We start from the raw sequence: 23,694 nt of genomic DNA, 5'->3' as shown, positions 1-23,694 counted from the left end.
CTCGCATGTCGCTCAGAGAAGTGAAAAGCATGTCACAAACTAGATTTTCATCCATGACAAGCCCCCGGGCTGTGGAATGCCTTTATTGAAAAACCTAAGTCTGACATGCCTTTAATTTCACTGAGATGCACATTAAAAATTGTATAATACATTTTGTATAACGAGTTTATTCTCTCTTACTGTTAGCACTTGGGGTACTGTAAAACAGTTCCTCAAAGAGAGGTTACTAAATGTTAACTCTAGAATGATTTTTTTACTTGGATATAACCTCCCTTGCAAAACAAGGAATGTACTCTTTTAAGACTCGATTCAACACAGCCCTTCACCAGTCCATTTGGAATACACATGCTTAATATTCAGTGTGCTCTTAAGCACTTCACTTAATCAGAGCCTAAGAGAAAGACCAGTATAAACAGTTTGAAAGCCTCAGGGAAAATATTTTTCAGAAATAAAATTTGAAAATCAGCTATTCCGTATCTGTATTAAGAGGTAGAGAAAGAATATTCTACAGTTTCTAAGCATTTGGCTACATATTAAGTGTTCCCTTGATTTAAAGTGGAGAAATATGCAATTTGACATTTGTAAATGAGCAATAGTTAGGATCTTCCATGTTTATTTTATAATTTTTATGGAGTTTTTTCTAATACCATTCTTTTTTAATCACTCGTCATTGGGTGCGCCTTTGACCAATTTACCGATTCATCAAAACGCTTATCTAAAATACTCTGAATGTATAAGGCTGATAATATGATTATCAGGATATACATAAAGTGCATCATTGACTTTCCAGTGGGAATACTCTATAGATTTATTTCAATCAGAAATACAATACATTATGCTTATGTTTAAATACATATTAAATAATAAGTTGCGCAAGAAAATCAATATTCTAGGTGCTTAGCTGCATCTTTACTTGCCTGAACATTTCTAAGAGCTGACATTTACTCACTGATGCACCGTACAAACATAGAAATCTAAAATGCCCAGATCTTAAAAACCCCAAATGCCCAAATATAAAAACCAGATCTGAAAAGAAATAATTGGCGAGGTAGTTACGTTTTACTTCTTTTCTCCCTTCCACATATAAGTTATTTGCAGCAACAGCTACAGAAATTTATGAGCACAGTGACTCAGATGCCACTACTTAGGTTTTAAGGGAAAGTATGCTTAATATTCATGATCCATAACACTTATTTATCTAAATGTTTTCTGAACCAGATCTACAGGGATTTCTGTTCCCTCTGCCACAGCTTTTCCCAAAGCCCAGGAGCAGCTGGGATGCAGGTCAGAAGTGCTCTGGACTGACTTCTCTCCCCTCCCTCCCAGGTTAAGGGTTGCCTCAAATTTGGGAAATGACCCCTGCTGTGTCCCTTGGGACTTAACAGCTGTGTTAGAGAAAATAGACCTAAAGCAGAGAAAAAAATTAATTTGCTCTACTGCACTCTTAGGAAATACCCACTAAAGAATGTCTTTCTTCCCATAAACTTTCACCTGACTTTCTGCAAGAGGGAAAATTTGACATGAATACGCACAGGTTTGAAACTTTAGGCTGAAAACTGAGCGCTCAATCTTTTCTAGAATGCTAATTGTGACCCTTTGACCTCTATAAAATAACCTGCATCTTCAACATGCAAACTAACAGAAAACATCATCTAGGTACAAAGAGATCCAAATTTCCACAGTGTCACGGTACTTGCATTCAAAAAATAGGCTATAGGATAAATCCCGTTAAGACAAGTAGCTTTAAAATCACACAAAAATTCACAGATGTATAAACAACTTCAGAGTTTACAATGGAAACATCCTTACAATGGCTTTGTGATGCTGCTGAGGTCTACACACAGCTCACAACGATCAGTATGTTACCCAGTATTTAGGGCTGTGTCGGTTTGTTTTGCACTCATCTAAAAGGACCAGCAAACAATTATTCCTCAGCTGTACATTTAGCTTGACTGATTTATTTCTGGATGCAGTTTAACTGATCTATGTGTTCTTACCTGAGGCAATTTATGCTTTTAATCCCCTATCAAATTTTATGGTGTCATAATTGCTTTTTTTAAAATTTTTGCTTTGCTTCTCTATCAATGAAACCGTCACAATGGAGAGGAAATTGTGTAGGCAGACACCAGGAAAAGGTTCTCATTTAAAAAAAAAGAAAAAGGAAGTTAACTGACAAACTAGATATTTTGGGTCTCAAATGCCAAGCTTCAGGGTCACTCATAACAAAAGCACCAATAACAAAATTTCTGAGATGTGACTGTGATGTTAGAAAACTCAGTGTTAAGGAAGCCTAAAGATTCCAATTAGAAAATATCATTGCAGCCTCTTTTGGAGATGCTCACAGGCTTCTCTGGTATGCAGCAAACACCTGAGTTCAGCAGAACAAGAGCCTCTGGGCTACAGAAGTTTACCTCTGTCTCACAGAATTCATGTTCAGCTGAGACATGCACTTCTAATCACTGTAACTTCTCCCCTTTGTAACTCCCGAAGAACATTTTAACAGAAGCAGCTCAACACGAACGTGCTGAGGCTGTAGACCCACAGCCACCAGGCAGATGCAGCAGCACCACCACAGTGCCTCAGAAAGCAAGGCAAGCAGTGGCACGCAGAACTGGAAAGCCAGATGAGACAAGACCTTCAGTTCCTGAGACTCCACAAAGAATTCACGGAATCACGGAATTTTCAGAGTTGGAAGGGACCTCTAGACATCATCTAGTCCAACTCCCCTGCTAAAGCAGGATTGCCTAGAGCACATTACTCAGGACTGCATCCAGGCGGGTCTTGAAAATCTCCAGAGAAGGGGACTCCACAACCTCCCCAGGCAGCCTGTTCCAGTGCTCTGTCACCCTCACCGTAAAGAACTTTTTCCGTGTATTTGAACGGAACTTCCTGTGTTCTAACTTGTGCCCATTGCCCCTCGTCCTGTCACTGGGAACCATTGAAAAGAGCCTGGCTCCATCCTCCTTCAACCCACCCTTTAGATACTTGTATGCCATAATAAGGTCTCCCCTCAGCCTTCTCTTCTCCAGGCTAAAGAGTCCCAGCTCTCTCAGCCTTTCCCCATAAGGGAGATGCTCCAATCCCTTAATCATCTTAGTTGCCCTTCGCTGGACTCTCTCCAGCAGTTCCCTGTCCCTCTTGAACCAGGGAGCCCAAAACTGGACACAGTATTCCAGTTGTGGCCTCACCAGTGGAGAGGGAGAGAGAGGGACAATGACCTCCCTCGACCTACTGGCGACACTCTGCCCTATGCAGCCCAGGATTCCATTGGCCTTTTTGGCAACAAGGGCACATTGCTGGGCCATGGATAATTTCCTGTCTACTAGGATTCCCAGATCCTTCTCCTCAAAACAACTTCCCAGCAGGTCTGCCCCTAACCTATACTGGTGCTATTCAACAAGCTATTTTGTCCAGCACGTGGAGCAAGACCCTGTCCTTCACCGAGGGTGGCTGAGGGAGGGAGGGAAAACTGCCAGGCTGGCTGCTGCTGTCTCTCCCTCCTGGGACAATACCCTTTGCAGTCTTTAGCTGTGGTTTTTAGCTCCGTATATTTTGCAGCACTCATAATGATGACTGCTTATGCACAACATCGTTCTAATTACATGATCAAACACAGCTGAACCGCTGTCTAATTCAGCAGCTAGAATGAATGAGGCAGAACTGAAACTGCGCAGGCAGAAGAATTTCACCAGAAGTTTTTGGGGCACAATTTACAAGGTAGAAAAGCTGTGGAATTTACAAGGTATAAAATAATCCATAACTGTATTTTTCAAAGTTTTCCAATTAAAGGGTTGTCTCTGATATAGCTAATTTATGCCTACTGATAATAGATTTGACAGAAACACATATGTCAGTTCATCATAGATGGAAAACCACTGTGTTTTTTGCTGGTTTTGAAATACAGTATATGGACAAGCCTTCCCTCAAATCTCCAGTTTGTCAGTGTTATGGTGCCGCTTAGAACTTTACATGTCACCACGCAGAACGTACAGTGTCATCTGTAACGATGAGGAAACGTCAGCCCTGGACAGCTTTATTTACATGATTTATGGTATTTTTTAACTGTAAATTCACTCTTTGGATTTAATTTATGTTGGATTGGTTAGAGCTGGGCTGTTTTCATCTAAATTACCTGTTATTACACCTACTGACACTACATGAGTGACAGAACACAGAAACTGCGCAGGTTATGCTCAGGGTGAAGGGTCGCTCAACCAAAAAGGCTTGATCACGCATAAGCGAGAGAGCTGGGTACGGTTTTGCTTATCTTAATCACATACACAAGATTTAACGTTGTCAAAGCAGTCCAACAAGGTCTTGGATGACAGGCAGAAAGACTTGTTAGGCGAGACAATAAGGTTTCATGAAGCTTTGGCTAGATGTTGGAGGCTGGATATATAGAAATATTGACACTGTTAAAAGTACCAGCAACACAGAGGTGTGTGAAGTTCTTTTAGACCATGCTCTAAAAGAATAATCTGATTCCTGACAGTGGTTAGTAGGCATGGTTATAATTTTGGTGCACTCGAGGTCATTACAAATCACAAAACTGGGAAAATCATTGTCACACGGAAAGATTCAACAAGTGAAGCATGATGGGTCCTAGATTTGATTAAAACTGTTTATACCAAAATGAGCAAACAGCCTGCTGCCTGTCCAGTGTTCCGGGCTCATACACTGACAACCTCAGCTGTCATTACAGACCAGATATAAAGTGGGTGATAATGCAGAAGGCAGAATCCTGGGATTACTTTTCTAAAGCTTATAGAACAAAAATACTCACAAATCTTTCAAATTAGTTGTTCGGGGGGAAAAAAAGAAAAGAAAAAAAAAAAAGAAAAGGCAGCCTACTTTAGTTTGCAAAGTGCTGCCTTTGGCCACTGCCTGTTTTGCCATGGCAGCTCTGAAGCTGGGACTCAGCACAAGCCCAGCGTGCTGTCCTGGACTGAAGGTGCTCCAGCAAGGGCCCTGCTGCACTTTCTGCCTCCTCACCTTCCATGAGTTTCTTCACGTGAAGAACTCCAAGAGGGAAGTCCTACCATACCACATAGTCTACTGAAGTGCAAGATCTTAGTTGTGTCATGAAATCCTAAAAAAAAGAACACTATGTTAACGTTGCTCTAGCAGAGGCTGGATAATTAAAAAACCATCCTCATCACCAGCAACAGCTGAGGCAACAACTTGCTATGAGAAGATGGTGGGGAGAAGAGCAGAAGGTAACAAATACAGAAGTCCTAAAAGCCGATTCCAAAAATACTGGAAAACTATTTGAAAATGTACTATGCATTTGCCTACAATAAATGCCATTACAACACTTAGATTTTCCTGTGTTTCGCTAAAATGCTTGCAGGCTCCACGAATCCTATTTGCAACTGGAGCACCTCTCCAAGGAAGAAAACTAGTTCATCATAGAAATCATGACTGCCAGAAAAGAGGAGCAGTGATGTATGAAAATATAATCCACTGAACATCAGACCTGACAACCTCGGAGCATTTCCAGGCTAAGTCAGTTAATAACACCATTTTTAACATTACAGGTGGATTCACACTCAGCGAAATGCTATATTCAAGTTAAAGAATATTTTTGCCTTGAGCTGCCATAAAGATTAACAACAGCAGAGAGTCAGTTAATTGGTGAAGCCAAAATCTCAGAAGTACTGCAGTGTGAATAGAGAGTTAAAATACAGTTTTAAAAGTTTAATTTTTTTTTTCTGGCCATAAAGTAAAAATGTCACATTGCAAAATATTCCCCAAGGGAAAATTTTGCTCTTAGGTGCACACAGAAATTCCCATTGGACTAAATTCTAATTCTTGTAACATCGATGTAGGTCACTTTCACTGAAGACAAAAAAGACTTTTTTTAAAAGCTTTTTGCAACTGCCCACTGATGAGGTAACCTAGATGAAAACAGATCATAAATTAAAGTTTGATATGCAACTATTCAGCAATGGAGAGAAGTAGTCCAATTAACCTAAATCAACAAATCTTTGTAAATGCGGTACAAAAATTATCATAAAAATGCATTTCTTTTCTTTATTTTCTTAGAGTATCCAAATCAATGATGTAAAGGATAAAAATAAGCAGGCTATAACTCATTTTACACTTCACAATTTATTTCCTAAATGAACATGCTTTAAGATTTTGAGGTATTTACATATACTTATCATTTATGTGCTTTAATCATTTTCTAAATGCTCCAAACTTAATATAAAGCAAAACAGATGTTGAGAAGATTTTAGAATAGTATGATAACAGCTCTTCAAAGAATAGTAGAAAACATATTCTTAAGATTTTCACAAACTGGTTTCTGAATAGTCTTCCTATTGTTTCAACCTTCATAATATTATCTGTACGCTCTCTGAGATCTCTCCTTTATCTTTTTTCCGTGTTTCATATTCCGGAATATCTGATACCCAGTTAAGAATTACACTGTTGTGCCAAAAGAATATATATAATGAGCACAACCAATCACTAAAATATTCAGCATTTCTTTGATTTACATGACCTGCATTAGTAGTTAAAGCCTTTTATAGGCATCACTAGATGTTACTTTTTAAATTGCTGTACCCCACCACATTATTTTAATCACTCACAGTTATTTGACATCTGAGTCATGTGATTCCACATAGTACGCTATCTAGAGGCATTCTCCAAATGTGCTTGAACAAGCTCTCGTGTCTAATCATTCATTACTAACTTACAGCACTACAGCTGATCAGCACTCTTAAAATTTATTCATTAATTGTAGAATGCATTTCAGAAGAAGTTTCTTCTAAATTTTCTGTGAGCAAAAAGGATTTTAGAATAACAATTTGAGTTACATCCACAAATTATTTATTAAAGCACTTTGCTAGGTAAGGACCTCCTCCTGCTCATGATGAAGTTAAAAGAGATTTGCCACTGATTGACATAAATGGGATCAAAGCAGTAAAACCTTACTATACCTTGCCTGTGCAGTGAAATAATAATAAAATGCAATGTCTAATAAAAGAAGTGAGAACAAGAATACTAAAATTTTGCATCTTTATGGCATTTATTGTCCCAGAAGAGTCCCGGTGTAAAGCTAGTAAATAATAACTTCCTTATCCATCTGAAATCTCAGTGAGAGTTTTAGGTACACAGAACAGAATTACCAGAGCTGGAACGATCCCAAGGCAGCAGGGCTAACATCTGTTCCCGTGGAAAATAAAAAAAGAACTGTAATACCCTCAAGCACTCAGGAATTCAGTTTCATACTATTTCTAAAATATCCTATCTCTAAAATCATAGTGTTGTTTAACTCGAGTCATGACTGAAAGGCATTCGCATCTCGAACTTTAAGCTAACTCGGGTACTTCCGCAGCGCTCTCTTCTAGGAGGGGAGGGGGATAAATCAGAGGTAGGTCTGAGGAAAGAGTTTGCAGACTGAGGCTGATGCAGGATAACTAATCTTGATGCTCTGACCACTGTGCATACCAAGGGATCTGCTGCAACTGAAGGCTGTATTATGTTTGATGAATTTCATCCCCAAGCCACTGGGCAATTGAGGGCTTGGAAGTATCCATGGAAGATGTTTTTGCTTATCATTTCAAACGGAGATGTAGCAGATAGAAGCTGTAGCATCCCTAAATTTGCCATACATCTGTTTTTCTTCTCTTAGTGACACCAAATGCAGGTATAACTATACCACTGAAAAACACTGTTACTCTGGAATGTCCGTAATTCATAGGGTTTGGTCTATATGTCATTGCATCATCTGCAAAAACTCACTTGGAAGCATGGTTCAGCTGTGCCTGTACCAGTCTGTACTTGTTTAATTCACACACAACCTGACAGGTAACCATAAAAGAGCCTAGCTGGCTCTTCAGGACCATCACGCTCCATCTAGTAAACACTTACATGGCCCATCTACTGAACACATGACCCATGCATATATGTCTATATCTGGACATATTTCTATGGAATTAATATAATCTGTTAAGGATCTGCTTTTCAACAAGGGCAGTAAAATCAGTTTAAAGAAAAGTACAGTCAAGTGAGAAGATGTTCATTAATCTGTCCATACCATTAGACAAATCAGAACAAGAACAAGAGGCACTGGAGACTGGAGACTCGGAACTGCTCAGTGGTGCAGATTATATGAAAACCTTCCAGGAAATCTTTTCCTTTCCCATTATATTCTCCCAAATACACCTTTTCCTGCAGTCTTCCTTTCCAGACTCATTGTTCTTTAAAAAAGGTGTGCGTGAGGTAAGGACATAGCTATGGATTTAATTCCTCTCCCAGGGCATCTCCATCCAGAACCCAGACCCTGCTGACTCTTCGTCTGTCCCCTCTGCACTCAAGACATTTCCCTCTTGGGGAGGAGCAGTCTTCCTTTACAGGCAGCAATACTTGAAAGGGGCTTGAAATAATTTTAATCTGTGCTGTGTAATCATAGCACTCAAGACAGTTGTTTGCTAGGATACTGTATTAATTGACACATTACGTGCTACCACAGCTTCCAAGAACTGCATCAGGGCAATTAAAGCACCTGAGGCTTTCCTTTCTCCATCATGCTTCACTTTCCTTCTGCACCTCTCTTAACAGCGATGCTCTAGTCATTCCTTGGGAGGCTAAAGCTGCAGTTTCAGTGACAGAAATGGCTAAATTTCACAATCAGAAAATTAGAAATTTGCAACATTGTCAACACCACACACCTTGCACCACATTTCCCCATTTTTGATTAAAATTGCAGGAGAGAGTCTGTTAAAACAGTTCTTATAGCATGTATTGCAAATCCGTAACTCTTTTCCACAGGCCTGTATATGGTGAACAGAGACATGCTGCACATATTCTCTCGCTGATATGGGATCACCACCCTGATGCGTCATCTACCTTTGATCATAAGATACTGACATGGTTTGAAGCCACAGTATAGGTGGATGGAGCTACTCCAGGTTTTCTATTATTTTTCAGAGGTGATATTTCATTGGTACACTTGCTGCAAGAGGGTCACTTCTCCATAAATGTCTATAAGATTTTGTCCCATCACCACTTCTCAACAGGCTCATGAGCATTTCCTACCAGTCAAAAAGAACTTGAAGTGAGGCACACAGGGCTCTACCACAATGAAAGTAGGTACATAACACTTTTCCTTCTTTTTCTACGGCATGCTGGAGGGATGGCAAAGGAACACTATACCTTCCTAGTACTTCTGTCCAAATAGAACACAAAAGTCCATCTAACCATCAGGAAAAACAATCTCCTACTTATGCAAGAGATACCAGAACCCGTAGTTCCTATGTTGCTTGTCCAGCATGTATAGGCTGTCCCCTCTTTCAGTATCTATCTTTTTTTTTTTTTTTTCCGAATGACCCTCTATACCAATCTCAGACAAAACCAACTAGCAGAGGAAGAAACTGTCTTGAAAACTCTCATTAAAACCACTGACACTCTCTCCCAGCTTAACTGCTGATCTGGAACAGGACAGAGCTTCCAAATTTCATAAATTTTATTTTTTCTTTAGTCTTTCATCATTCAGATTCAAAGAACACAGAAAAGAAGAACAGAACAAGAGAAAAAAATAAAAACCAGAAAGATAAACCAAAGGTGAATTGGAAGCAGGCAGCTACAAAACAAATCACACTTCAGAAAAAACAGGGTTGTGGAACTACTTTGTTTCTTCCTAAGCTTGAAGGAGAATTACCCTGTGAAGCACACACCTGCACCACCACTTAGACGATGCAATCACCTTCACTCAAGCTTTGTTTCTTTATTATTTGTAGGGACTTCAGCTCTGTACTCAAAGTAGCAACAAAGCAGCTTCTAGGGCATATTATGCATTATGTTAAACACTGACTAGATAGAGGCAAAATTAAATATAGAGCAGAGGAAGCTAAGAGATGTTAGCCAGATCTTAGAAAATGTTTCAGTAGCTTTTCTGTAAGTGTATGTTGTTCCTTTATTTTCATCAAATATCCATCTATTAGAATGACAGATGCAGTAATAAGTGTTCTACATTTTCAGACTAATGCCTTTTTTATTTGCCACCTACTTTATCTATTAAATCGTCAACTGCTGATTAGCTTGAGGGCTAATCTTGAAATGTCACGGTTAATCTCAGTTCTCACTTTTAAAAGTTAGGATTTCCTTCTGCGTGCAGTTTTACATTGCTGGCAGATGAAAACATTTGCACTGAATTTTGCTAATGAACAAACATTGTTTATGACCCTGTGCAAACTTGCTGACGGCTTACTTTAGCCGCTCTCTGTTTTGAGGAGTCTCCTAAATGAAATGGCCATAGAGAGAGCAAATTATTTCACCAGCCCACTGTACCGTTCTCAGTTGCTCATCTGAGTCGGACAATGCACTGGAAGTCAGGAGGGAGTAAGGAAGTCAGAGATTCACCGAGTTTATCTCCACTGGGGGAAGCTCAGATTCAAGGTTCAGGAAAACCAGAAAGAGAGGGAGGAGGTCTTGCACAAAACCAGACCCCAAGTATTTTTCTTTCTTGTGCTACTCAAGAAACCCTGTAAAAGGAAGCGAGTTCTGAAAAATCAAAGGGAAACACGCGGCGTTAAGTTCAGGGTAGTTCACATTCATAACCCATGGGGTCAGGTGTGGAAAAAACTAACATCTGCCAACAGTCGAGTGGGGTTGTGAGCACATACATGCGTGTGCATACATATATACATATATATAGTTTCCTGACGACGCATTTTGCTAGCTTATTGAACTCCCTCAAACCACCCAATTGTGGATAATGGCCAAATGCGAATTTTCAAATGCACAAAATTAAGACCAAGTGAAATTGGATGGAACATTCAAAAGCATTTCACAGGAACAGATATCTTTATAGTGTTAGGTATTCCACGGCACACTAAACCTCCACGCACACCCCTTTTATAAAATTAAATATACTTTTAAGACACTATTCTAGATTAACAGGAAGTTACTTGATTAAAATTTCTGCCCTTCCCCCAGTACTTTTACTATCTGCCCTACCTCAGTCATGCCAACAAAGAAAATTTGACTCCAGGTATAAATAGCTCTTGAGGCTTAATTCACAACTGTTCATGCAAAATTAACTGCACTGATCAATGTCTCTACAGAAATGTTTGTTAGACCCCCATATTAAGCATTAAGTTAACTCTGCTGCAGTCCACGCTAATTCCATCTGATTCTCTGCCAAAGACCGATGTATTCCTTAATTTCACAGTCTTAGGGTATGTTATTTTTCCAGGATGACGTGAAATAAATCCTTTCTCCCTGTTCCTATTCTGATGCTAACGCCTCCTGTATTTCTGGGATTCCTGTGCAGCCCAGTGGCTACTGAAGCCTGGAAAGTGGCGGCAAGCTGCTAAAATCAATCTTCAGAAATAATCAGCATCAAAATACAAAATGAACTTCATATCAATAAGCACTTTTCCAGTTATGAAACATGACTGGATCTATTCAAACGCAGGATGCCAGGGACAGACTTGAAAGCTGTTTCATGGCTGTGGTTTCAATTGTGCAGCAGCTACTGCGATGGAATTTTATCCTACTGTGCTAGGTCCCTGGCTGACATAAAAGGAAAGACAGCACCGTATTTAATTTTCTCTCTCCTCCACTGTAATTCTTTTTCCATTACACACAAATAATAGAAGGCCATAAGGATGAGAAATAAATTAACAATTCTGAAGCCTGATTTATAATCACAGATAATAGCAATAAACTCAAGCGGCAGAAAACCCTACTGCAACAGCTACAGGACTTCAGGCATAAACCAGGGAAAATGGTAACTTTAATGACATCACATCAATGACAAAGGTGCAGCAATTAGAAAATTAGAGGAAAATATTTTTAAAAATAATGCCATGTTTTGCATAAAAAATAAATTAAAAAATATTTCAAACATGCATTGTATTTTTCCCCACCACCTGGCTACCCCATGGAATCAATAAAAACTTTTATACCAAACTTTTATACCAACTTTTTTACCAATAAAATCTGAGAACAAATGTGGGACTTAATATCTGTCCAAGTATAACTAACATTTTTTTTGTTAACAAATATAAACATTGCTGTAGTTGTAAGGTACTGTGTAACCATCCATAGCCTTTACAAGAAGAAAAAAAATGACTAAAAACCGTTCATTCTCTAGATGGATTTTGATTCAGTATGGACTAAATATGCCCCAGTATCCTTAGAAGACAGCGCTAATTCTTCACTAATTATCAAGCCTACAAGTTATACTATGGTAGTGTTACACAAAATAAAGTTAGGCTTTTCTTCTTTTCTTTTTTATCCTTTAGTCAAACAATTTTGCTTTAGGAGAATTATTCTAGCTCTGGAAAATTCTCTTTGGCTTTCACACAAACTTGATGGACATGTTATAGTTAGCATGCTATAAACTGCTGTGTAATTGAAATGTGGATATATAGATACCCCAAACATATATTTTGTTCCCCACCACTTTATCACTGATTCAAGGTAGCAACACTTCAACAGAGACCTCAGTAGATTCTCCAACTCTAAATTAATTCCAGTGGCTATACCATCTACATAAGGGGACTCCTCGACATCTAAACTGTCAAAATAAATTTTGTGAGTACTTCTTTTCTTATCTTTCATTTTCTGATGCTTAAGTTATTAGAAAGAATGTGTACTATTTGAGAAGAGATATATTTAGCAAGGAAATGGGCATCTGGCAGTTTATAAACCATTAGGATGGCAGGGTTGCATTCAGTTTACAAAACTGGCTTTATCTGGATTAAGAAAAGTGGAAAAAAATGTCCAAAATCCTTTAAGAGATTTTTTCCTCTCAATAACTTTCCCATTAAAAAATAACTAAGTGCTCTGACAAGGAAGGAATTAGGAAAATGTAAACCATGAAAGCCAAGCTAGTCCCAAATCAAAGGGACTCCTGTCCTGAAAGCTGGTTGTTGCAGATGGACCATGCTAGCCACCCAACGCCTCACTTGATTTGAAAATGGCCAACATCAGGGGATCTAATTGAACAATTAGGACATTTAGATTAACAAAACTGTAGGAACATCCCTGCAGATCTTTTGTTTGTTCATATTGCATTTCTCACCACAACTTCCTTTTGTACCTGTAAATCTGTTTTACCTTTGAAAAAGTGTATCAGAGAATCACAGAATAGTACGTGTTGGAAGGGACCTTTGGAGATCATCTAGTCCAACCTGCCTGCCAAAGCAGGTTCACCTACAGCAGGTTGGACAGGAACGCATCCAGGCGGGTTTTTAATATCTCCAGAGAAGGAGACTCCACAACCTCTCTGCGCAGCCTATTCCAGTGCTCTGTTTTCTGATAAAACACCAAATATATGTTTCCTTACTCTATATTCAAAATACACATGAAAATTCTATGGTAATCGACATGACTATAAGTCAGATAAGCATGAAGGAAAAATAACAGAAGGAATCATTTTGCTAAGAGAAAAAAATCCAGAAAAAGAGCAGAACCTTTAGGAATGTGTAAGGGATAGCTATAGCTTTATTTCCAATAAATTTCCGCCAGTAGAATTAGAATAAACAACATCCGTGTACTGAGTTTCTGATGCACAAAAAGAGGATTAGTCCTGTCAAGTCTTCGGGCAATAGCCTAAACTGTTTTCTAAATGTTGCCTCCTAGAAAACAAAAAATAAAAATTCAGAAAACTGAAAGAATGACATTCTGTGTAATCAGGAACCAGCACACTTCACTCCCAGAAAGTCCTTTCAAAATAATTTAAAAAATTTGACAAAAACCACCACTCAATGGTGAATATATTGTTTTGTGGCTTACTATAAATAATTTCAAAGAAAATGAAAATTGAGTAAAGGGATTTATTATTTATGACATGACACTGCTTCTGATATCATTCACAGAAATCATAAAGATGCCTCTTCTTAATAGATTTTGCATTTTTTAGACTCTTGCCTACAGCTTATTGTCTACCTTCTCCTCTTACCTTAACAATATATTTTACTATATTGTTGGATGAATTTTTGAATATTGATAAGATTCAGTCCTTCCTTTTATTTCTTTGTTTTTCAGAAACTCATTTTATATTTGGCATAGATACTGTAGAATAAATTAATGTCCTTTTCCTGTTCAGAATAAGTTTTTTAAAAATAAAGTGTAAAATTTTAAATTGTAAAATACTCTTTCTGAAGGAAAAAAAAAAAAAAAAGATTGGACACTTCAAGACCTAAAACTTAGGTTCCAGTGAAGGTTTTAAATTAGGTCACAAATGACAGCAATTTATTAGACTGAAGAATAAAAAGTTTAAAAATATTTCTGGTAAGAATCAATCTGTTCCTTCAAATTTCTGAACATTTCAATGCAAAACTTTTAATATCTGCTATAAACTCTTATTCTTCACACTGTCTGGGAAAACTTGAGTATTGTTTGGTCTAATTATATCCTAAGAAAGTGTAGCTGCTATAGATTTTCTTCTCTCCTTATCTTTCTGATTAAGTTTTTTTTTGTGAATGTATTATAGGAACAAGAAGCATGATCCTTGCAAATACCATGTTTGGGCTGTGCATTGTCACGATGACTTGGTAGACCAATCTTAAAGAGAAACATTTTACAAAGCACCTCAGAGTAGCACTCAATGCAGCGAATAAGCGTGCATTAGTTTCTTTAAAACCCATTATACCTGAGGGAATAAAGTAAATAAACACAGCTGAATATGGTTGCTGAAACTTTGATTCATTCCCTCCCTAAAGGGATGCAGTTCATATGTGAGGTTTTGCTGGTGTCTCTGAAACTAATAAAAACAAACCTTCTTCATCTTAGAGGTTTTGGGTTTTTTGTTTTTGTGCGGGGGAGCAGTGAAGGGCAATTAAGCAGTGCTAATGAAATCTATCAATTTTACCATAATCGTCTGTCAAGACTAAACAGCAGGCAAAAAGACTACGATAGGGAAAGAAAAAAAAAAAAAGAAACTACATAGCTATAAACAATTTCAGCCACACTGAGAGATACTGTACTTGGAATAACTCAGGACAGAGACGTCTGAGTCCCTGCAGAGTCAGGTTCATAGCCACTACTGACTGAAAGCTTTGTCACAGATCCAGTCCTGCTATGGATGCAATGGGATACCCAATTCTTTTACTGAAACCTTCAGTCAACTTCAGTATAAAAAGAAAGCAAAATTCATATTTTACAGGCAACTAGATTCTAGTATTGTCTTGCCATATGATTGTTTTTTACTTAAAAACTCTAAATTAGTTTCAATTATACTGTGATACAAAACATAGGCTTCTTCAGCAATTAAGGACACGAAAAAGTTGAGCCTGCACTCATTGTTGATGTCCATACACAGGTATTTCCTCCTTGAACCGACGTGTGACGTGCGACAACCTTAGTTCTGCTACTTTAACATGTTTTGAGGTTAACTGATATCCAAGACAATTTAAATTAACATAGGGACAGACTCTGACAAGCTACTGCACGGTGGCAGAAATGACTGCCAGCCTTCTGCATGCTCTTGCTGCAAGAAGGCACCTCCCATCCACCGCTGAAATACACATTTCTTCAAAACTCTGCTTTCCTTATTGAGCCACGTTGCAGCCCAAGTACACTGCTTAACGAAGCGTGTGCCATTAGGTTCCTTGTTTGCTGCTATTGGAAACTGTGAAGACCGTTCTCCCTGAAATGGAGTCTGCTCCTCCCTCTTGGTGAAGGAGTATGGCTCTGCGGACTCCTGAACACATACACGCCACTAAGTTCTGATTGATGTTGACTCAAACACAATTAAGTAATTAAGAAGTTTTAGGGCCACACTCCTATTGCCCATTTTACTCTGCTAAAAACTAGAAGCAATGTCAACAACCATAAAAAAATTACTATGAATTTGCAATGGTGCAACTGAAAACAGAATGAGGTTATTCCTATGTGTGACTGGTTCTTCTTAAGTCATAGTCAATACGCTTTGTACTTGACTGTGAAAAAATAGACATTCTAAATAAACTTAAATGACAACTGAAGTATGTTGTAAGAATATCTACGGTGTACAGCACTGGAGTTGGAGACATTAGTGTACTATTACCTATTACCAAAAATAAATGATGGAGGTATTTTCAGGTCACATTCCAGCTACTCCTCAATTGCTAAACCAGTCACTTAAAAGGTCACTGCAGCTTGCAGCACTTGAGGTTCCTTTGTAACCACTCTGAACTGTTAATTCAGATGACATCCATACTTAAAAATCTGATAACTGAGGAACTATACAGTGTCATCACATGGCATCAGAAGACAGGTACTGAGCAAGACTCTCGAGGCAACAACATAAATTTTTAAGATAAAGTAGAACTGTGGAAGCTCTGAAGATAAAATAAATACACAACTGTGTTTCTTTTTCAAGAGTATTTAAAGTTTAATGCTTGCTTCAGCTACTGACATTAATTCACAAGCCTCCTGCACCCCACAAGTATCTGTTTAGGACTTACCGTTACTCCAAAGAAGTTGGTTTCATTCATTGCATCCAGAAAAATTTTGCCAAGTTTGTGATTTGTGTAGTTAAAATCTTCAATTTTTTGGTGCTTGTTGGTGGCATTCAGATACTTCATCGCCCGTTGCAGGGTCTTGGCAATCACCCATATTCCATCATAGGCATAACCATGAAATTTGCTGGATTGCCCATCACCGCGCTTGGCATTGTATTCCTTTTCATACTGCTGTGGAGTCTGCAGAGGAGAAAAACTTTAGTTTTACTTCAACACTTAACATTTTAGAGAGTTGCATCCAAACCTACACCTCAAACCACACCCTCCAATTTAGAGACATTCGTGATCAATACAGAAAAGGCTGCCAAAACAAAACTTAAGAAGGAAACTATAATTCCAAAAAACATGTGTTGCCTGACTTACAAGACTGATGGTGAGACTGGGAGGGAGACCTAGGAGACAGAGAGACTGAAAAGCAGTTCTTCTCCTTCTCTGTGTGAAGGACAACTTGCTTTATTTTGCTTTTGTACATAAGGCTTCAGTTCAACCAAAGCTACCAGCACGGTGGTAAGCCGTAGTACCGGAACAGACAATAAGTCTGTATCCCGGCAAATTAGTGGCCTGATTACACTTTATAGGATAATGCAAATCAAATAACCTTCACTTGAGCAACTATTTGCTTAGTATGAAATTATCTGAGTGGCAATTTGTCTGTTTTACAAGTTTACTATGCTCTTTATGGTGTGCTATCTTATGACGAGTTGCCTTTTTGTAAAGTTGCCTTTTGTGCTCACTGAGAAAGGCATGAGAGAGAGATGAAAAGCAGCAAAATCAGGCATGCTGATTCATTGGCCAGAGTTTGCATGAATTTGTTCTGTGATAAATTGTTACGTACTTTATGGAAATACTACATATTTACATATTTAAAACAAGCCCCATCCCCCGCCCCCTAGTTCTGAGAGGAGCAAATCACCGATGAAATTGCCGGTTTGCAGGATTAGATTTAAACATAAAAGTTTTCCGTTTCTGTGCTCAACTATTTAACTTGATGTGACACAGCACATGATATTGCAGACTATAATTCAAGCTTTACCCTACATTTAACTGCAACGTTCATACAGTGGGAAGAGGACAGATTTGAGGCAAGGGACTTTACTGCTTCCTTACCCTGTCAAGAATTGGAATTGATTTCTAATGATGACTGCCAGCTCTCTTTGTAGAAGAGCCCTTTAGCTTCACCTCCTTCCTCAGTGCTTTGCTGTGTCAAGACACTGGTGAGACAACTGATGGTATAATAAAATAGTTGGGAGGAAAAATACTAACCCTTCCTGATATGGTCTTTATCATTTTTGAGCTGAGAGGCTCAAAATCCACTCCAATATAACCTTCCATGGCTGCAAGAAGATTTTTGCTGAGACATTGTGAGGAATTAATCCAGGATTCCCACCAAAGGTTTTCATACCACCCTGGAATAATCCACTGATATTTGCTGCCATACATTTCTTCATCATAAGCCTACAAAGAAAGAAACAGAGAAAAGCTAATAGACATTGTCATAGACATATTGAACATAAAAGTAATTGTTTTCTTTTCATGGTTTTTTTTTCCCATTATTAATGAAATTATAGCATAATTGAAGGATACACAAATATTATGAACAGTTTAGAATAATTACTTGCTAATAATGAAGACTCCTTTCGTGAAGATTCCTGTCTTTAAAATCCAGGTCACGAGGAGAATTTACTAAAACCTATTTTGCTTTCAATAGACCATTTATTCAAAACCAGAAAAATAAAATACTGGATTCTAAAACGAGGGGAAAGGAAGAAGACTACTGGCAGAAGTCACAGCGTTTGCATAAAAAATTCTCCAGAACACAACTACTACATGAGTGGTAGGATCACCATGCTACCATGTTTAAACTAAATTAATATCATCCTAATATCATCCTAAAGACCACACGAAACAGTATTAAGGTTAAACATGAAACCATCAAATCACAATGTTGCAAACATGAATTATGTGATAGTGCTAAAATAGAGACCAGAGGGACATTAAGTAAGCAGTTTCTTCTGAGGACCGTGAATCAATAGTAAACTGATAAAGCAAGCACATTCCAGTGATATTTTTTTTTTTCCAGAAAGAAATTCCTTCAGGTGAAAATCTATATTGTTTGAATACTGAATACAGCCCACTGTACTCCAAGATACTGAGATGATGGTTATCTCCTTTCAATACATAGCAGATACATATAACAGGAAACAGAAATACTTAGGCTGTTGTGCCTAAAAGCTGATCTATTCACAGTAGATATTCTATTCCATTGTGAAGAGTGTTCTCAGATAAAATTAGCAAATTTTATCTCAGATGTTTCCCTCACTGTCTTATAACTAGATATTTTTCTTTTGACATTTCAGACAGACTCCATTTCAAAACAGCAGGTTTCATGTTTCTTTGGCTCATAATGTAAGCAATACTGGAGATACAAGACGTAAGATAAAAAATACAGTTTTTAGAAATCCTTGGTGCAACCTTAGCGCTCTTAACTGGAAAATTGCTACATCCTCACAGAAAATGTTACAGAAGGAGGAAATTATGAGAATGCAAACAGGATATATTAGTCATTCAGAACATAACTGTTTTGAAAAGTATGCCAAAGATCATATCAAAAGCCTATCAGATAAATGAAGATGAATAGCAAAAAATACAAAATAGGACAGCCTCCTAAATACGTTAATACCCAAATGAAAATTGGGCTTAATATCTGTGAAGGCTATTGTAATGGTGCCAACTCAGTTCATAAATGTATTGTGCACAAAGTAGATTTGTTTGGCCCCTGGTTGCAGGAGCTTTTGTTCAGCCAAAATCAAATTTCATGCATTTGTATAAAATGACACTTGAAAGCGCTCCTGTCTGAAACCCAACGTCCTGCATCTCATATCTTACTTATTCCGCATAAATTGTTTGTCTTTCTCTGGCTCATTAGTTCTACCCTTGCAGAAACACATCTGCTTTTGCCTTCCTGCCCATCTCCACTCCTGCTACACTGCGTCCCAGGTCCACCTGCGAGGAAAACAGCAATCTTGTCCTGTAATACTTTCTGATGTCTAAAAGAGTTTCCATTATACAATGAGGTCATTCAAGACCTTTCAATAATACCGTGTCTTTTATTTGACAGCTTTCAAATCACTGAGGACATAAATCAACACAGAATTGTGCTTTTAGAGAAAGACAGTCATCAGTAGCTTTCCCTGCTCTATACAGATTAAAGTATCAAATCGCATGTTGCAAGAAAGTATTGGCTATTAATATTCTGAAATTGGAGCTGTTGGAATTTTTCTGTTTGCACTTGAGCTTGTTTCCTGCATAATCCGTAAATGTCCTGGGATATGGGCTGAAAATTACAAGTTTCAAAATAGCCAGAAATTCCATCCTGGAAACAGGGGATCATTCCAAAGGTTGCACCGAAACTTTCACATTACTGCAAGAATTTGGCTACACGTCTAGACTTTCCTTTAAAAAACAAAACCCAGACACATTAAGAGCTGACAACTCTTCATTTGAGATCTGACAGAATGATAGGGTTTGAAGGGTAATCTGGGCAGGCAAAAGAAGGAGGAACAAAATCAGCTCCTCCAAAGCTGAGCACCGTGACCATGCAGTCACCTTTTTAGTGACAGCAGAGTTATTAGTGTTCAGGCATTTCAGTGTTTCAGTGTTATTATTAAATAATAAGTTTCTTCTTGTCATTAAATATTTCTATTATTAAATATAAATTATAATAAATTAAATAAATTTATTATTAAAGAAATAATAATATTAAATAATAAAGCCTGGCTTTAGTTATTATTAAATGTTTACTAAAAGAGCCACCTAAAGCTCATGCTATGCATAATACTCTTCTTTAATTGTCTTCAGACAGATAATTGTATCAGTTAGGCCTCAGTCTTGATGTGTGCATGGCTATACTGCATTATCTCTGTGGCTTAAAAATAGTATGTTAGAAAAATTACCACTGACAATCTTTTAAAATAAAATTTTCTGCAGAACTGAAGTTTTCATTGTGAAGATGCATTCTCATGTTAATCCAATTTCAAATGAAAATGATGATATCTATCAAACACAGGTGACCATTTTGATTGCTGAAGTGTTAAGTTTTGAGCAAAATACCCTAATTTCTACTCCATGAAAAATATCACATTCATCCCACTGAGGTGAAAACAACATTAGAAAGCTAAGATTTCCCATAGAATTAAAATTGCTAACTGATTTTGACACCAGTGTTAAATGAATAGCTAAGCTTATTTAAATCATTGTAGGAAACACCTGCTAACATTCACTTCAGCTTGAATTAGTCCTGTCATGTTTCTAAAGTTTGCTACTGAATTAGACTATCTTTTAGTCCATTTATCTGTGGGTTAAGTGCTCTGCATCTTTTTTGTGTGTGTGTTCGGGGGGGAGGAAATAGCCAGGCAAAATTACAATGAGCATATTGTGCCCAAAGAAAAGCAATGAAGCTGGTGAGGGATCTGGAGAACAAGTCCTGTGAGGAGCAGCTGAGGGAACTGGCCTCCAGGCCCTTGTTTAGCCTGGAGAAAAGAAGGCTGAGGGGAGACCTTATCGCTCTCTACAACTACGTGAAAGGAGGCTGTAGAGAGGTGGGGGTCGGTCTCTTCTCCCAAGTAAAAGGGAATGGCCTCAAGTTGTACTAGGGGAGGTTCAGGTTGGTTATTAGGAAAAATTTCTTCACCAAAAGGGTTGTCAAGCACTGGAACAGGCTGCCCAGGGAAGTGGTTGAGTCACCATCCCTGGAGGTATTTAAAAGATGTGTAGATGTCGCACTTAGGGACATGGTTTAGTGGGACTTGGCAGTGTTAGGCTTAAAGTTGATGATCTTAAAGGTCTTTTCCAACCTAAATGATTCTGTGATTCTATATAAACTCCAATGGATGTCCTGAGGAAACCTCAAAACATGTAATTGTTGAATTCACACAGAAAACTGAGGCAGACTTTAAAGATCTTCCCACCTACCTAAATCATTAGCAAATAATATTCCAGTTATAACCACAATCAAAAAAAAAATAATAATCCTGCACTAGTACAGTAGCATGTTCCTTTAAAAAACTCGAACTTTTCTCTGGCTGATGTCAGCCACCCTGCAAAATCTAACAGGGAATCACAAGTGAAACCTGTCTGAAAATACACCTGGGGAAGAGGGTTAAAAAACTTGACATATCTAAATTATTGTGCTCTCAGACACATAGCTGTAGGAGTGCATGAGTCAACAATATATTTTATGACTAATAACAAGCTTACTGCCATATTGTAGTGCATTAATATATAAATGACCTACTTTGAACTGCCCTCTCCTGCATTCAGTCTCCTGCTGAAACTCGCATATAAATACATTTATACAAGCCTAAATACATGATCTCTCGGATTTCTCCAGGTTCCAGAAAAATCCACCTTATTAATTTTGACACTAATGCACTTTAGAAGCAGCCATCACTCTTTAAACCGCTCTGTGTTATGCACGCTTCCCATGTTAGTACCAAAGCGTTGCGACAGAAAGCTGCAGTGGGCATTTGTGTGAAGAAGACGTCCCCCACCTGAAATCCTTCAGACTAGAGTGATGCAGACAAGAAGACAACCTGCACCTCCAAGGACTTCTAGGATTTCTTCAGTGGCCTCACGTGTACGAGGAGTTAGAAAAGAATTGTAGAAGGCGGCAACTAGATACTAGGCCACCAGAAGGCAGTGGAGTAAGGCGAGGCCTATCTCCTGTCGAACAGGGTTGGAAGACAGTTCTGACCAGGACCCCTCAGCTGGGGAAATGCAGCCCAACTGCAAAAGATCTGAGGAGGAGCTGGGCGGCAGAAGCACCATTCTTTCTTCCAGGAATGGAAAAATGGGAGATTATCTCTGTCAATCCAATTTAAATACCGGAACAAAATACAAGGACCCATCAAAGAAGAGAAGAACGAAAAACAAAATAATACTTTCCATCTCCTTTTGGATGCAAACAGATTTTGTTTCTTCCAAATACACTCTACAATCTCCTTTCCAAATTTTGTCAGCAACTGGGACAGCTGCTGAGTACGAGCCCACATGTGTCTGAGGCACATATAGCACTCAGGTTTGAACTCCTGCCTTTCTTTGCTTGGATGGGTAACTGTCTCTCTAAGTGAATGCTTAAAAACACCCTCTGAAATTTAGAGGCCATCATTATTGCTTTTCCATTATATTTATTGTGTTCCTGGCTCATACAGGATTAATCTGGTTATTTAGACTAAGAATTCTATACCAATACAGAATTTAGGCCAGTAAAATCTGCTTGTGTGGATTTTTTTTTGAGCAAGTACAAATAAAGATCCACATTTTAATCCTTCTGCTTTCAATGGCAATCACACTGTGCATGTCTGCAGCATGTTCACACCCACAAATAAACGGTGAGGATAGGGAACTTTATGTATGTTGGTCTTACTACATTTCCCTTATCATAGAATTACAGAATGATTGGAGTTGGAAGGGACCTTAAAGACCATCATGTTCCAATTCCCCTGCCATGGGCAGGGAAACCTTCCACTAGTCCAGGTTGCTCAAAGCCCATTCCATCCTGACCCTGAATGTTTCCAGGGATGGGGCATCTACCTGCCTCTCTGGCCAACCTGTTCCAGTGTTTCACCACCTTCAGTGTAAACAATTTCTCCCTTATATATAGTCTAAATCTTCCCTCTATTAGTGTAAAGCCACTACCCCTTGTTCTATTGCAACAGGCCTTGCTAAAAAGTCCTTCCCCATCTTTCCTGTAGGCCCCCTTGAAGTACTGAAAGGCTGCAATAAGGTCTCCCTGGAGCCTTCTCTTCTCCAGGCTGAACAACCCCAACTCTCTCAGCCTGTCTTCATAGCAGAGGTGCTCCAACCCTCGGATCATCTTTGTGGCCCTCCTCTGGACTTGCTCCAACAGGTCCATGTCTTTTGTGTGCTGAGGGCCCAGAGCTGGATGCAGTACTCCAGGTGGGGTCTCACCAGAGCAGAGCAGAAGAGCAGAATCACCTCCCTCGACCTGCTGGCCGTGCTTCTTTTGATGCAGCCCAGGATGTGGTTGGCCTTCTGGGCTGCATGCACACACTGTTGGCTCACTGTTCCTCAACCAACACCCCCAAGTCCTTCTCCTCAATGCATTCTCCGCCAAGCCTGTATTTGTGCTTGGAATTGCCCCAACCCATGTGCAAGACCTTGCACTTGGCACTTGCACTTTAATTCAAAAACTTTTTTTTTACAAACTAAC

The 23,694-nt window shown here is 38.6% G+C and overlaps 1 protein-coding gene across 1 annotated transcript in view; it reads right to left on the bottom strand.

Annotated features, from left to right (window-relative positions):
- Positions 1-23,694, bottom strand: part of GABBR2 (gamma-aminobutyric acid type B receptor subunit 2) — a gene marked incomplete at both ends in the record, with an annotated part of 498,060 nt that overhangs the window by 235,931 nt on the left and 238,435 nt on the right. Inside the window, 2 exons of the mRNA XM_082479696.1 lie at positions 16,407-16,643; positions 17,727-17,918. Of these exons, the coding sequence (XP_082335822.1) occupies positions 16,407-16,643; positions 17,727-17,918 (429 nt within the window). The remainder of the gene's footprint in view (positions 1-16,406; positions 16,644-17,726; positions 17,919-23,694) is intronic.

This window comes from Vanellus vanellus, assembly GCF_965231255.1.
Source record: "Vanellus vanellus genome assembly, chromosome: 2".
Classification (NCBI taxonomy): Eukaryota; Metazoa; Chordata; class Aves; order Charadriiformes; family Charadriidae; genus Vanellus; species Vanellus vanellus.
The sequence above is the reverse complement of the archived record's forward strand: the minus strand, read 5'-3'. Positions and strand labels throughout refer to the sequence as shown.